The sequence below is a fragment of the Bos javanicus genome, chromosome 2, assembly GCF_032452875.1.
Source record: "Bos javanicus breed banteng chromosome 2, ARS-OSU_banteng_1.0, whole genome shotgun sequence".
NCBI lineage: Eukaryota > Metazoa > Chordata > Mammalia > Artiodactyla > Bovidae > Bos > Bos javanicus.
Genome location: NC_083869.1, coordinates 1,946,914 through 1,961,788, shown reverse-complemented (window position 1 = coordinate 1,961,788; position 14,875 = coordinate 1,946,914). Strand labels below are relative to the sequence as shown.

The 14,875-nt window shown below is 40.8% G+C and overlaps 1 protein-coding gene across 4 annotated transcripts in view; it reads left to right on the top strand.

Annotated features, from left to right (window-relative positions):
• The window catches only part of FAM168B (family with sequence similarity 168 member B), a 40,558-nt gene that overhangs the window by 14,541 nt on the left and 11,142 nt on the right, over positions 1-14,875 (top strand). For 2 of the 4 annotated variants that reach the window (XM_061431688.1, XM_061431708.1), the window contains exon 3: positions 3,479-3,562. The exons of 1 other annotated variant lie outside the window; for it this stretch is intronic. In XM_061431688.1, the coding sequence (XP_061287672.1) occupies positions 3,479-3,562 (84 nt within the window). Of the gene's footprint in view, positions 1-3,478; positions 3,563-13,667; positions 13,766-14,875 lie in introns of those variants that run through there. One more of the 4 variants, XM_061431697.1, reaches the window with a different exon arrangement.

Genomic DNA, 14,875 nt, shown 5'->3' with positions numbered 1-14,875 from the left:
GAGGCCTCTGGCATCTGTGGCAGTGTGGGTCCCAACCTCCTTAGTCAGCTGAGGCCAGCGCTTCAGGGGTCCCTCTAGTCCCATCTCAGAATCCTCCTCCCTGGTACTTTATCTAAGAGAGGAAGGACCACAGAGGGACTTGGCTGAATCAAGGGTTCCATGAGCCTGTGGACCAGTTTTAATCCCTAGAGCCTGAGATTCAGTTAAATATTACTGAAACCTACTGTAAGGTAGATAGTCTTCCCTGTAGCCCAGATGGTAAAGAATCTGCTTGCAGTGCAGGAGACCAGCTGGGTTGGATTCCTGGGTTGGAAAGATCCTCTGGAGAAGGGAATGGCAATCCACTCCAGTATTCTTGCCTGGAGAATCCCATGGGCAGAGAAGCCTGGCGGGCTACAGTCTGTGCCACAAAGAGTTGGACATGACTGAGCGAGTAACGCTACTGCTACTACTGTAAGGTTAGGAGACTGAGTCTCAGCACTGTGGGTGCAGCCCTGGGACCTTGCACAGGGCACCCCCCTCAACTTCAGGAGGAGGGTTGCTGCAGCTCCAGGTCCTCTGCAGCTCCTGCTCCCAGATTCCCCCTGGACTTGTAGGTTACTGGTGGAGCAAGCCTGGCTGGTGGAGGGCAGGGGCAAGATGAGGGACCAAAGACTTAGACACTGTGCACAAGTCTCCTAAACAGCTGCAGCAGCTTAAAGCGAACCTGAGGTCTACTTTTCAGAGTAAGAAATACAGTTATTTTAAAGACCACGTTGCAGTCTCTGGATCTGTGGTCTGTTATCAGTTTATCTTTTTTTTTTCTTTTTCACTCATATATGGTCCTATGCCTTACTATTTCTAGTATTTTTTTCATGGAATGTAATACATGGTGTATTAAAAAGTATAGGTGGTCCAGTTGATGTCTTCCCTCCCCATTTGAGGTATGATTGATAAGAAAAAAAATTGTATGTATTTAGTTTGTACAGCACTTTTTTTAAAGTGTATGTGATGATTTAATGTATGTATATGTTGTAAAGTGACTACAATTGAGTTTCCCCACCACACTGGGGATTAGAGTTTCTTTTTTTTTTTTTTTGGAGTTTCAAAAAATACATTTTGGAGGGCACTTTGACATTCAGTCATGTCATGCCCCCAGGCCAACTGTGTCCATATATTCTAATTTCTCCTTTGTTACATAAAGGGTGTTGTACACTGAGATGGAATTAGGAGTGCAGACATCACTGTGGTGGATGACACTTGTGAAGGATCTGGTGGGTGGAAGCAGCACTGGGGAGGGGGGCCTCAGGACCGTGGTGCCTGTGTGCAGTGTCAGCTGGCTCAGTGAGGAGCCCTGCGGTAGCTTCGGCAGGGGAGGTCTCAGCAGGCAGAAGTGGCCGAGAGTGTGCTGCTGCTGAACGCTGCCAGCCTCCTTCCTCCTTGAGGCTGAGTAGGCTTCTGGAATAGAGGTGCAGGTGCTGGTGTTCGCTTTGCTTTGTCAACTTAATCATTGTTCCCTGTCAGCTCACAAAGGTTTGCCTTGTTCTTTGTGTTTTATGTAATACTGCTGCATAAGCCTGCAACTTGTGGGGTTTTCATAGTTTAATTCAACCAGTTCTTTGGATGGATGTGAAGGATTTTGTTTGAAGGATTTTGCTATTCCAGTAATACTGTAGTGGATTGTGTTTGAGGAAATTATCTTCAGGGTGGATTCCTTGAGGTGAAATGGCCAGGGGAGCGAGTGCATGCAGATGTAATTTTTTTCCTGTTATTCTTAAAAAAATTTTTTTAACTTTTATATTGGAGTATAGTTGATTAGCATTGTTGTGTTAGTTTCAGGTCTACAGCAGAGTGATTCAGTTATACATGTACGTGTATCCTTTTTCAAATTCTTTTCCCATTTAGGTTATGACAGAATATTGAGCTGAGTTCCCTGTGCTATATAGTAGGTTCTTGTTCGTTATCAGTTTTAAATATAGCACCAACTTTACTCTTGTTTACCATACGTTCTTCTCTAGGTCTGTGAGTCTGTTTCTGTTCTGTAAATAAGTTCATTTATATCATTTTTTTTTAAGATTCCACATAAAACAAATACCCCATGTTACTTGTCTTTGTCTTGCTTCACTTAGTATGATGACTTCTGGGTCCGTCTATGTTGCTGCAAATGGCATTATTTCATTCTTTTAGTGGCTGAGTAATATTTCATAGTATATATACTACATCTTCTAATGCAAATGTAATTTTAAAGGTACTAGGAAAAAATCCTACTGCTTTGTATTCCTACCAGAAGTGTGTGAGTCTGTTGTTACCCCACAGCCTTGCCAGCAGAGTGTGTTGTCTCCTTTTGGATTTTCTCCAGTCTGAAGTTAGTAATGTGGTTGGCAGTTCTCTCTGTTCATGTCTTCTGTTGGTTGTTTTTTTCTATTTTTTTTTTAACTTTAAAAATTATTTACATATTAAATGTATTTGCCCATTGTCTAAATAATTTGCAAGTATGTTTCTTGTGAAAAGCTGTCTTTTTTACTCAGCTAATGGTATTTTTTGCTATTCTGAAGGTTTTGTTTTCATGAAGTGATTAGGATTTGAGATCACTTCCAATTTCTTGCAAAAGAGGAGCGCAGTATTTAGTTTTCCAGCCCCTGTGTGCCAGAAGGGAGGTAGAGTAGATGTTGGAGATAGTTTACGGTGCTTGCCAAGGGGCATTTTCAGGAGGACAGTTCTGTGGCCAGCACCGTGGGCAGGAACAGGAAGGGACAGTGGTTCTCTGCCTTGTTGACTGGAGCCCTGCAAATTAGAATTTCCTGGAGGGATTATAGCTCCTCACAGCTAGTTGTGTCGCTAGTGAAGTCTAGCAGACCTTGGCTCTGTGCCCTGTAGTGCCCCAGTGACTCATAACTGGGTCCAGCTGAACTATGAGGGCCCTAGAGCAGATAACTGAGGCCCCTCTGGTTTTGACTAAAATTTCTTTTGTGTTCACATGATTGATAAGTGGTTATAATTTAGTCATATTAAGGATCCCTCATTTGTGTTAATAAAAGTCAGGTTGCTAGCAAATGGATTGTGAGGTTGGATTTTTCCCGGTTCCATGTGTATGTATATAGTTAGAGCCTCTTTAGTGCATGAAGCTCTTAGCGCTCTTATTAATCTTGCTAAGTAATGAATTATGTGAATAAACGCTAGAGTAAAGCTGCCAGAAATATTGTGAGTTTTCTGACTTCATTTTGGGTTTTTGTTTTTCCTTCTTCATTTAATTCCATTTCTGTCAAATGTTTTCAGTTATAGAAAGTTGTAAGCATTTACTCATAGGTTTAAATGACATGTTTATGATCGTGACCCATCACAACTCTGAGGAAAGGAGACGACTAGAGGCAGCCTGCTGAGTACCCACGTGCTTTTGGGCTCCCGAGCTCAGTCTGGGAGTTGTGGTGAAGAAGGTGAGGACAGTCAGGTCTTTGGGAGCCCTGGTTTTAAAATCACACTGTTCTTTATTTTTCTCCAGCTGGTTTCCCAATGGGCTATGCAGCAGCAGCTCCTGCCTACTCCCCCAACATGTACCCTGGAGCGAATCCTACCTTCCAAGCAGGTATGCAAGCCCACATGTGCTGGGTGGCAAAAGTGTTTTGTTAATGTGACTATGGGAGAATGTAATGGGGATGAATTTCAAGAAGAGTGGTTATAGAATTGGAATTTGGGGTTTGTATTGATTTCTTGGTTCATAGGATTAGGCTTCTTGATAAGTAGAATAAAAAGTTAATTCTTTTTGCATTTAAAGCTTTGTATATTGCATTTCAGATACCCTTCCACAACACAGAACTTCATTCCAGTCATAGCTTGGTACGAGTAACTGTTTGTGCCAGACTTTGTATGTATTTATGAAATAGTGTTGATTACTAGAAACTAAAGATCATCCTGCCATTTTAATGGGTAGAATTTCCATGTTGCTAACATTTCTAGAGATAACTGATCTCTCTCTAGTACTTTAGCACTTTGATTATGGTTTTAAAAGAAAGTCTTATTTTCTGTGTAAGGTCCATAAGAATATTTTCAGATTTTTGAAATCAGTGGTACAGGTGAAAGTGGAATTTGTTTGAGTCTGGACCGTGTAAAGATAGTTTTTCTTAAACGGGACTTTCCTCTGTGAGCCTTCATTTTGGTGTTGGCTCATTCCAGGCTTTATTCACCCAGAATGGACTTTGTGATTCTGCTGCAACTGTGGTGGCCTACACTCCGACCCAAAGGCTCAGCCTCCTGAGTCTGCTGGGGTGCGCCTTTGTCCCTTGGAACCCGTAGCCTCACGTAGTTAACTTGACAGAAGAGGAGACAGCAGCAGTGTCCTTGTCCTGAGTTCTTGGTTGGATAATCATAAAATTCTTCCTTCCTTCTGCCCATGTGTCCCATTCCAATCCCATCCTTACTGCCTTTGTTTGCCTTGTAGCTCACACCCAAAGAAAGACCTTCTTGGCTTGGTCTTCTTGCTTCCAAGGTTTCTCTCCTTGACTTTGTGTTCCTTGGCTTTATACCAGAGTAATGTTTGCAGGTCGATTTCCCATGACTCTTAAGACACAGTGAAGCCTAGTCTCCAACTTAAAATTCCTAGGTCTTTGCCACATTGACCTGTTCTTTCCAAAACAATATTTTTCTTTTGTTTTTGCATGGCTTTTATTCGCACTCTTTCTCTTACACCTGGACTAGAATACCTGCTACTTCATGCCATCTTTTAGGATCTGTAAGGGAACATCCCTTCCCTGGGATGAAGCAGTGTTTTTCCCTGTTACTACTCACTGGATTCTTTAACCGCTGAGTGGTACTACCATCTCCTTTTGTAAGCCATCTTATCTGGCTTAACTGTGTAAGCACAGCTGTCTGCAGGTGTGACTGCCTCTCAGTAACTACATGCATTTGCAGGGCGCTCGATGCAGTGCGTGGCATCCTTTCAGTTTCGTGTGTTCACTCACTGCTCATCCCCAGAAGTTTCCTCCTGCTCCTTCGTGACCTTGCCTAGGCTCCGGGAAATAGCTCCTCTGTTTTCCCTCACTGCAGATCACTTGTAGTTAATCTAAAATTTTGTATAAGTGAATCATATAAAATGTATTTTGGAGGGTGCTGGCTTTCATTCAGCACAATTTTTGACATCCATGTTGTAGTTTATATCAGTAGTTCATTTCTTATTGTTGTTCCATTGTACAGAAATACCACTAATTGATTATTCATTCACCAGTTGATGAACATTTGGCTTGTTTGCAGTTTGGGGCTGTCACAAATGAAACTGCTATGAATATTTGTGTACATTCTTTATATGAACATAAACTTCCATTTCTCTTAATAAATACTTCGGGCAGGTAGGTATACATTTAACTTTATAAGAAACTGCCAAACTATCTTCCAAAGGGGTTGTGACATTGTATGCTGCCACCAGCAGTGGAGGAGAGTTCAAATGCCTTTACGTCTTTGCCAATACTTGGTAGTCCTTCTTTTTAATTTTAGACATGCTAGTGAATATGTAGTGATACGTTAATGTAGTTTTAACTTGAACTTATCTAATGACTAATAATATCAAACCTTGTTTCATGTGCCTGTTTGCCATTTTACTTTGGTTAACTGTGTACATCTTTTTCTGCCTGTCTGTTTTTAAGTTTGTTTTCTTATTGGGTTTGAGAGTTCTTTATCAGATACATGATTTGCGAATATTTTTTCATAGTCAGTGGCTCTTTTCAGTCTCAACATCATCTTTAAAAGAGCAGGAGGTTTAAAATTTAACGAAGTTCAGTTTATCATTTTGTTCTTTTATGGATCATGATTTTGGTATCATTTCTAAGACATCTTTGCCTAACCCAACATCACAACAGTTTTCTTCTAGAAGTTTTACAGTTTTAGATTTTACTTTTAGATATATGATCCATTTTAGGCTAATTTTTCTATATGGTGGTAGGAATGAATTGAAGTTATGTTTTGCATAAGTACTAGTTTTTCTACTATATGTGATCATGCTGGAGACCTCCAGAAAATGTCATTGTTCTAGAATTCTCCAGTGTAACTCACTTGTACTCATTTTCTCTGTGGTACAAGTTAATGTAAAAATGTACTAAAAGCTTCCAGTTTTTTCTTACTCTTTTACAAAAAGAGCTTCAGGTTTATTTGCAGCTGGTCAGACTGCTTTGCTTGGCCTGCAGGTATGAAGTGCTCCCCTGAGGAGAAGGTTTGGTGTGTACAGGGCGGGTACTGCTGTCTGATAGCTTTCTCCTCTTGCCAACCTGTAGAACAGCTGCCATTCCTCTTCCTTCTTGTAGAGAACTGGGTCCTTTCTTTCCAAGACTGCTCTCAAGCTGTTCCTCTAACCCAGAAGTGGGGCCTGCAGGGGGGAGTAGTGGGCGTGATGGGCATGGTGGCTGCCAAGAGGACCTGCCTGGTTTGAATGGGTGTCCCCTGCTGAGTGCTGGATGGTTGTCAACTGCCACACTGCTGGCCCAGCATTGCCAGATCTTCAGATTGTTAGGAGATGCTGGGAATAAAGATGTGTGTAAAATTTGCAAAAAAAATAAATGGTACTTTGAAAGCCCCACCAGTGTCCTGTTGAGTGCTTCTAGCCACCTGACTGGAGTCTGGGCTACACCTGTATCCCTTCTTCTTCTGAGATCCTCTCAGTATTTTTATAACTTGAATTTTTAAATTTCCTTTTTTAGTGGGCCTTTTTTCTTATCTGTTGATTAAGTAAAAATTTGTCACTGTAAAAAAACTAAATTTTTTCTCCATTTCTGCTGCTTTCTCAGTCTTCTGGTTCTCTCACCACCAGATTTTCAGACAAAGCTGATGTGTAGTATATGGAGTGTGTATATGTATGTGGCCTTTAAAGCACTTTTGCAGCCCCAACACTGTTTATGTCTTAGTTCTTAGAAGTGTGACACAGGGAGGGTTTAGAGAATGAGATGTCGTGTCTTTTGCTGAAAGATTCCATTACTCAGAATCTGGAGATGAGGGTGATATTAATTGCATTCTCATGAACAAGCACAGTAAGCTGAATACATGTGCATCCGGAGAGGAATGTCCGTTTTTGGAATCAGAACAATATTGGAAAGCGTTCAGGCTGTTGTGTTAACAAGATGTGGCGCAAATCCTGACTGTGTCACTCCTGGGAAAGATGTTTCATTTTTGGCATTTATTTAATGAATCATTATATCTCCTCAGCTATGTTATTTGAGGATTCTAGCAGTAAGCATGCAATCATACTCCCAAGGCACATTCAGGCACACATTCAGGATTCTTTTCTACTCCCATTTACAGCCAGCAGTATCTGTAACTAACATCATATTTGCATTGATCATCAAGAAAACATTCAGTTTTTTGTAGTAAGCTCTTTGTAAGAGGTAAGATTTAGATATTACATTGGCAATGTCTTTTTACAAGATGAAAACATCGCTGAGTGATGCAAAGGCTTCTGTGATTGCTTCCATGCATGGCTTAGTGGTGGATAAATTAGGGAAACATGTTTAGAGGACAGTTTGGCAGTATAATAGAAAGAAGCTTAAAATTGAGATCAGTATGCAAATAGTTATGTGTAAGTGCAGATCTACCTAGTAAAGTAATGGTTTGATTAAACTGTTGGTTTATTTCAGTGTTTAACTGGTCTGTCTTTTGTTTGAGAGGGATATTAAATAAGTGAAAATGCTTTATGATATTCTGCTTTTTTTCTTTTTAAACTCAGAATTATGTCCATGAAGTAAGATCCCAGATTTGTTTAAAAATTAAGCTCCACTTTGAACTTATGGTTGATGTGGGGAAGGGATAATTAGGGAGTTTGGAACGGACATACACATTGTTGTATTTAAAATGGATAGGGCTTCCCTGGTGACTCAGTGATGAAGAATCCACCTACCAGTGCAGGAGAATATGGGTTTGATCTCTGATCTGGGAACACCCCACATGCTGTGAAGCAACTAAGCCTGTGCGCCACAACTGTTGAGCCTGTGCTCTGAGCCTGAGAGCAGAAACTCCTGAGCCCACATGTTGTAACTACTGAAGCCCAAGCGCCCTAGAGCCTGTGCCCTGCAACAGGAGAAGCCCCTGCAGTGAGAAGCCTGTGCACTGCAACTGGAGAGTAGCTCCCACACTCTCTCTCTTGCTGTGACCATGTCAGCATTGCACACTGCTGTGAATGTGTGGCTGTTTTCTTCTGCAGTTACTTTTTTATTCCCTAGATTTCTGTAACTACATAGTTAATTAAATCCTCTACTTCCGCCCAGGTGTGGAATCTCTTCTCAGCTTTTTAGGCCATGAGGGTTTTCCCCTCTTGGTGATATCTTTTTGAAACCTTCTCTCATCTTCTGGCCTTGGCTGCTTGTCCTCTGGGGCTTACCCTGGGTCTTTCTCCTCCATCATCCCAGGGAGTTTGCGCCTCTTCCCTTCCACTTGATTCTTTGTCTACTTTTTTAGTTTATTCCTTGGTGTTAGTGGAGGATCTTTGTTCAGTAATCTCTCAAGAGAATATTAGAAAATCATAGTTTTGAGATCTTTCATGTCTGAAAATGATTTATTCTGCACTCACAGTTCATGGTTTGTTTGTCTGGATATAGAATTCTAGGCTAACAGTTATTTCCCCTTAGAATTTTGGGAACATTGCTGAATTATTTGCCAGTTTTGTTGTTGCCATTGAGAATGTCATTATCTTTTTAAGAACATGCTATGTCTTTATTGGCTGCGCTAGGTCTTGGTTGGTGCGCACGGGCTGCTCTGGTCGCAGCGAGCGGGGCTGCTCTTCACGGTGGTGCCCGGGGCCCTCATCTTGGTGGCTGCTCCTGTGGAGCACAGGCTGTAGGGCGCGGCTTCAGCAGTTGCAGCATAGGCGCGATAAGTGCTCTGCATGTGGGATCTTCCTGGACCAGGGATTGAACCTCTGACCCCTGCATCGGCAGGTGGATTCTTAACCACTGGACCCCCAGGAAGACCCAGTGTCTTTCTGATGCTTGGTGGACTGGGCTGGGCTTATCTTTGGTGCTCTGTCTCTGGCTTCTGAAATTTCATGATGCTGTGTTTGGTGCAGGTTTTTCCTCTTCACATGTTCTATGTTTCTGAATTTCCATATTTCCTAAGTAAATGTCTTATACTTAGAAAGTTATTATATGAAATATGTGTGGTATGCAGTACTTTGGGGGGAAAATGATCTGTTTCCAAGTAGAAAGCTTCTGCCCCTCAGAGTTCACAGTTGGAGAGCTGTGGCCCTGTCTGTGCATGAGTTCTGCCCAGAGAGGTCAGCCCGTGGCAGTGTGTGTCTCCTGAGAGTGAGGAGGGGCAAGGCTGTGATTAGTGTGTGGTCTGTGTGGCATCCTTATGAATGATCTCTAGGAAAGGAGCATGTGGAAAGCTGTTCACTGTTTTTGAAAGACCAAGCGATGAATGTATTTGGTTTTGCATTATGAATCATTGGCACATCTAAAAATTGTTTCACAAAGGCTTTGTCTGTTTTTGATATTATGAGATGTATATGTGTTTATTTGTATTTTTTAATTTTAAGTTTGTAAGACTCCTGTTGAGGTTGTTGTGACACAATGAATCTAGTGCTATATAAAAGAAAAAGGAATGTGTCTACACACATTTGGTTTTTAATTGACTGAGAGACATTTGCATCCCTTGAAATTGACTTGTCTTCAGTGTTGGATAGAAAGTGATGTAATATTTGTGCCCATATGAAAAGCCAAAATCAATTTCTAAGTTTAGGACATAGTTCACAGTTATAAGAATAAGCAGTAGGATAATATATATATTATCAGCAGTTAGAAATTGTTGTTATAATTAGCAGAAATAGTGGGTGACTGTTTTTCCAATATACAGAGAAGCTGGAAAAAACTCAGTGAACATCAATAAATGGACTGTGAGGGTTCTACAGTTAAACTTTAAAATCAACTTTTAAAATTAAACATTCTACTCTGTCCATCCTGAAGTGTGCCTTGTTTTTTCATGTGTTTTGAACTAAGCTGTGGATGTTGATACACTTTACCCCTTGTATTTCAGTGTGCATATTGTTTGTATTTGTTTACAGTTCTTTTAGGTTTTGATTTTAGGTGAAATATACACATATGAGATGTGCACATTTTAAATACATCATTAGTCATCTTTTTATCTTCAGAAAAATGTACATATGAGGCAGGTGTTAAAAAGGACACTTCAGGTGAGTAAGAGACCTCAGGCCAGCTGATGGACCTCTGCCACAGTAGGCCTCTAGCGTCTCTTAAAAAAACTTGACATCTTATGTTGGCCTATTGTTGATTCAGTGGTTGCGGTGGGGCGAAAGAGTGCTTCCGAGTCAGAGGGCTCAGGCTCTGGAGGGGTGTGTACTTAGATCTTCCTAGCTTTGCTTTATACTTGTGTGTCCTTGAGGCTTATTTAGGTGGACAGCTTCCTTTTTCTCTTCAGTCCAAGCTTCAGGCTTTTGCTGAAGTGAATAGTAACAAAATGGTCATGGACTTTCTTATTAGGAATATTGAACTTTGAATATTCAGTATTGAATGTTGAGTAGTTTCTTAGAGGCTCTTTCCTCCTAATCTTTCTTTCAGGTCATGGACGTGTTGCTTGTGTTTTCACTTCCTCAGACGGTTTCTCAGTTTTCTACTCTGTTTATGAAATAGTTTGTCCTGTAGAGCTGTGCCTTTCTATAGAATGTTGGCTGTATGTATTGACCATTGGCATATTTTACCTTTATTTGCTTTTGTAGCTAATCAGATCAGGTTATTTTTCAGATCAGATTGCTAAAGACCATGCCGTCCTAAATCATGGTCTTCGTAAAGGCTCAGCAACCTTTTGTGTTCACTTCTTAGTACTGGTGGACCTCTGCTTGCTCCTTCCTTGTCCCTTTAGCTCCTGCATGACTGTTGTTTCCTGGGGCGTTTTCTTAGATCCTCTCTCAGCTGTGTGCCACTATCTGAAGGCATTATTTTTTTCACTTTATTTTCCTACAGAACATTTTCAAATATACAGAATAATGGAGTGAACGATACAGTGAATCCGTAATATCCAGCACTGAGACTCAGCAGTCACCATTGCGCCACGCGAGCTTTATCTACCGTATAAGAGAGTGTGTGTGTTCCGAACCAGCTCAGAGTTACAGTCTTTTAGGCTTTTGTCCTTCAGTATGGCCCTTAACATAATGAAGACATTCCACTGCATGCCCAGGATAGTTATCATACTTAGAAGCTGTAATTCTCTCAGTTATTTGATAGCTCATATTTAAATTTGCCCAGTTGTCCTAAAAATTTAACAAAAAATTGGAAACAAGATCTATTCAAAATTTACATGTTGAATTTGTTAAAAAAGTTGAATTCATTATGTCTCGTCTGTTTTAATCCATAAGTTTACTTCACCTTTGTAAAACACTTTGAAAAACCTTTTATTGTGAAAATTTTCTAATACAAAAACACATAAGTACACAGCAGTATGATTTCTGCTTACCCACACCCTAACCCTCAGCAGTTACAACATACCTAAGTACACAATAGTATGGGATCCATCTGCCCATGCCCTGGCCTTAGCAGCTAATAGCTTCTAGGTGTTTTTTTTCCATCTGTATTCCCATCAGTTTCCCCTGTGTTATTTGAAGCCAATCTCAAGACATCATATTCATCAGTTTTACAGTACTATCTTTAAATGGTGAATTTAAAATATGTATCACCACACCTAAAAAATAACATTAATTCTTGAATAGTATCAAATACTGCTGCTGCTGCTGCTAAGTTGTTTCAGTCGTGTCCGACTATGTGCGACCCATAGACGGAAGCCCACCAGGCTCCCCTGTCCCTGGGATTCTCCAGGCAAGAACACTGGAGTGGGTTGCCATTTCCTTCTCCAATGCATGAAAGTGAAAAGTGAAAGGGAAGTCGCTCAGTTGTGTCCAACTCTTAGCGACCCCATGGACTGCAGCCTACCAGGCTCCTCCATCCATGGGATTTTCCAGGCAAGAGTACTGGAGTGGGGTGCCATTGCCTTCTCTGGTATCAAGTACTACAGTCAGTATTTATATTTCCAGTTGTTACATCTATGTCATAGATATTTTTCAATCGTACAGTGAAGAAGGGGGGGCCTTGCTGGTTCTTTTCAACCTATGAAAACTGGCTAGCCCCAGAGGTTCTGAATGTGATTTTTAAGTTTGAAGTCTTAGCACTTGTTCTCAAAATATGCAATTCTGTGACTGTTCCGATTGTCTGACATTTTTATAAAAAGCTGGTATCCTTTTGGTCAGATGTAAGTTCAGTGACTCCTGTGAGGGTCTCTTAATTCAGGCCGTTGGGACCTTGTTTAGCAGTGTTCTGTGAGTTACTAACTCAAGTATGTCGCTGCTGCATGGTTTTGAGAAATGGGAAGGAGTGGTTAGTTCTGGGAAGAGGAAGCTATCCAGACATACTTTGCCTTCACTCGCAGCCTTCCATTCTTGAGACCGCCTGCTCCTGCCTTTGTCTGCCAGGACTGTGTCACTGCTGCTCTGGTGGTGTTCTCTTTCCCTGTGCTTTTCCCCTGAAGGTGGCACCTTTTCAAGAGGGCTGGACCTTCTCTGATGGGCTCTGTTGGCCCTGAGCATGGCAGCTGATGTTGGTGATGAATAAACACTCTGCCCTGATATAGTGCTTCTATCACTGTGACTGGTCATGAATGTGTCCACCAGGCACCAGTGTCTCATTTCCTTCTCTGATTAGGAGCTGTTATTGAGCCATCTTCTGGGAGTGTCAGTGCATGGTTAGAAGTTGGTGGCTTTTGTAGTTACCTTTTTGTCTTTATAATTAAATGTTTTGCTACCTTATTGTGGTATAATTTGTGTACAGTTAAGGACACATATTTAAAGCTTCAATGTGATGGATTTTTACATGTCTATACCTGTAAAACCATCACTTTCCTTTTCTGTCTCTCTTAAATACTAGTTAGATGAGCAGCTAGAGAGAGGGACTTAACTGCTCTTGTCTTTAAAGTTGCATTTCCAAATCCTGAAAGTCTGTTTATTCTACTCTCTTTTAGCCTAGAATTGGTATTAAATTGGTGGCAGTGTTTTTACTTACATCATATTTAGTAAATTTCAAAATACTGGGTTAGCCAAAAAGCTCCCCCCTGCCCATAAGGTAAGTTCTAGGAGCACTTAGTTGTTTTTAACTTCATTCACAACAGTTTTGTTAGATTGTGTTGTGACAGCTATCATATCAGCATACATTTTGTAAGAATCTTATCAAAATTGGTGAATTTTTCTGTAGCCGTTTTATTATTGAAGATGATAGAAAAAAAGCAACATTTTTGGCATATCATGCTTCATTATTTCGAGAAAGGTAAAAACGCAACTGAAGTGCAAGAAAGACTTGTGCAGTATATGGAAAAGGTGCCGTGACTGATTGAATGTGTCAGAAGTGGTTTGTGAGATTTCAGGGTGATTTCTTGCTGGACAGTGCTCCACGGCCGGGTTTAACAGTTGAAATTGATAGCAGTCAAATTGAGACATTGAGAACAACGAACATTGTACTACTCAGGAGACAGCCAACATGTCTGAAGCAAGCGTTGACAGTCATTTGCACCAGCTTGGTTATGTTCATCTCTTTGGCATTTGGGTCCCACATCAGTTTGGATAAAAAACCTCTTGACTGTATTTCCACATGTGATTCTCTACTTAAACATAATGCAAACATTCTGTCTTTTGTTTTAAAAACAATTGTGATGGCAATAAAAAGTGGATACTGTACAATAATGTGGAACGGAAGAGACTGTGGGGCAAGTGAAATGAACCATCACCAACCCTATACCAAAGGCCTGTCTTCATCCAAAGAAGGTGATGTTGTGTGTATGGTGGGATTGGAAGGGAGTCCTCTGTTATGGACTCCTTTTGGAAAACCATACAATTCCAACAAGTACTGCTCCCAGTTAGACCAACTGAAAGCAGCACTTGACAAAAAGTGTCCAGAATTAGGCAACAGAAAATGCATAATCTTCCATCAGGATAATGCAAGACCATGTTTCTCTGATGACCAGGCACAAATTTTTACAGCTTGACTGGGAAGTGCTGGTTCATCTGCTGTATTCACTAGACATTACACCTTTGGATTTCCATTTATTTTGGCCTTTACAAAATTCTCTTATTTGAAAAAATTTCAGTTTCCTGAAAGACTGTAAAAGGTACCTGGGACAGTCCTTTTTTTCTTTGCTATTTTTTATTTATTTTTTTAATTTAAATTTATTTAATTAGAGGCTAATTACTTTACAATATTGTATTGGTTTTGCCATACATCAACATGAATCCACCACGGGTGTACACTTGTTCCCCATTCTGAACCCCCCCTCCCACCTCCCTCCCCATACCATCCCTCTGGGTCATCCCAGGGCACCAGCCCCAAGCTTCCTGTATCCTGCATCGAACCTGGACTGGCGATTCGTTTCTTATATATTATACATGTTTCAATGCCATTCTCCCAAATCATCCCCTCCTCCCTCTCCCACAGAGTCCAAAAGACTGTTCTATACGTCTGTGTTTCTTTTGCTGTCTCCCATACAGGGTTATCGTTACCATCTTTCTAATTCCATGTATATGTGTTAGTATACTGTATTGGGGCTTTTCTTTCTGGCTTACTTCACTCTGTATAATAGGCTCCAGTTTCATCCACCTCATTAGAACTGATTCAAATGTATTCTTTTTAATGGCTGAGTAGTACTCCATTGTGTATATGTACCACAGCTTTGGGACAGTTCTTTGCTGAGAAAGATAAAAGGCTTTGGGAAAATGGAATTATGAAGTTGCCTGAAAAACAGCAGAAGGTAGTGGAACAAAACAGTGGCTATATTTTAGTGAATGAGAAATGGTTTCTCAGACTTTTTTGAAAGCACTTTTATTGAGATATAATTTGCAGATGAGCCATCCTTAAAAGTGCAGTTTGGTGCGTTTAGA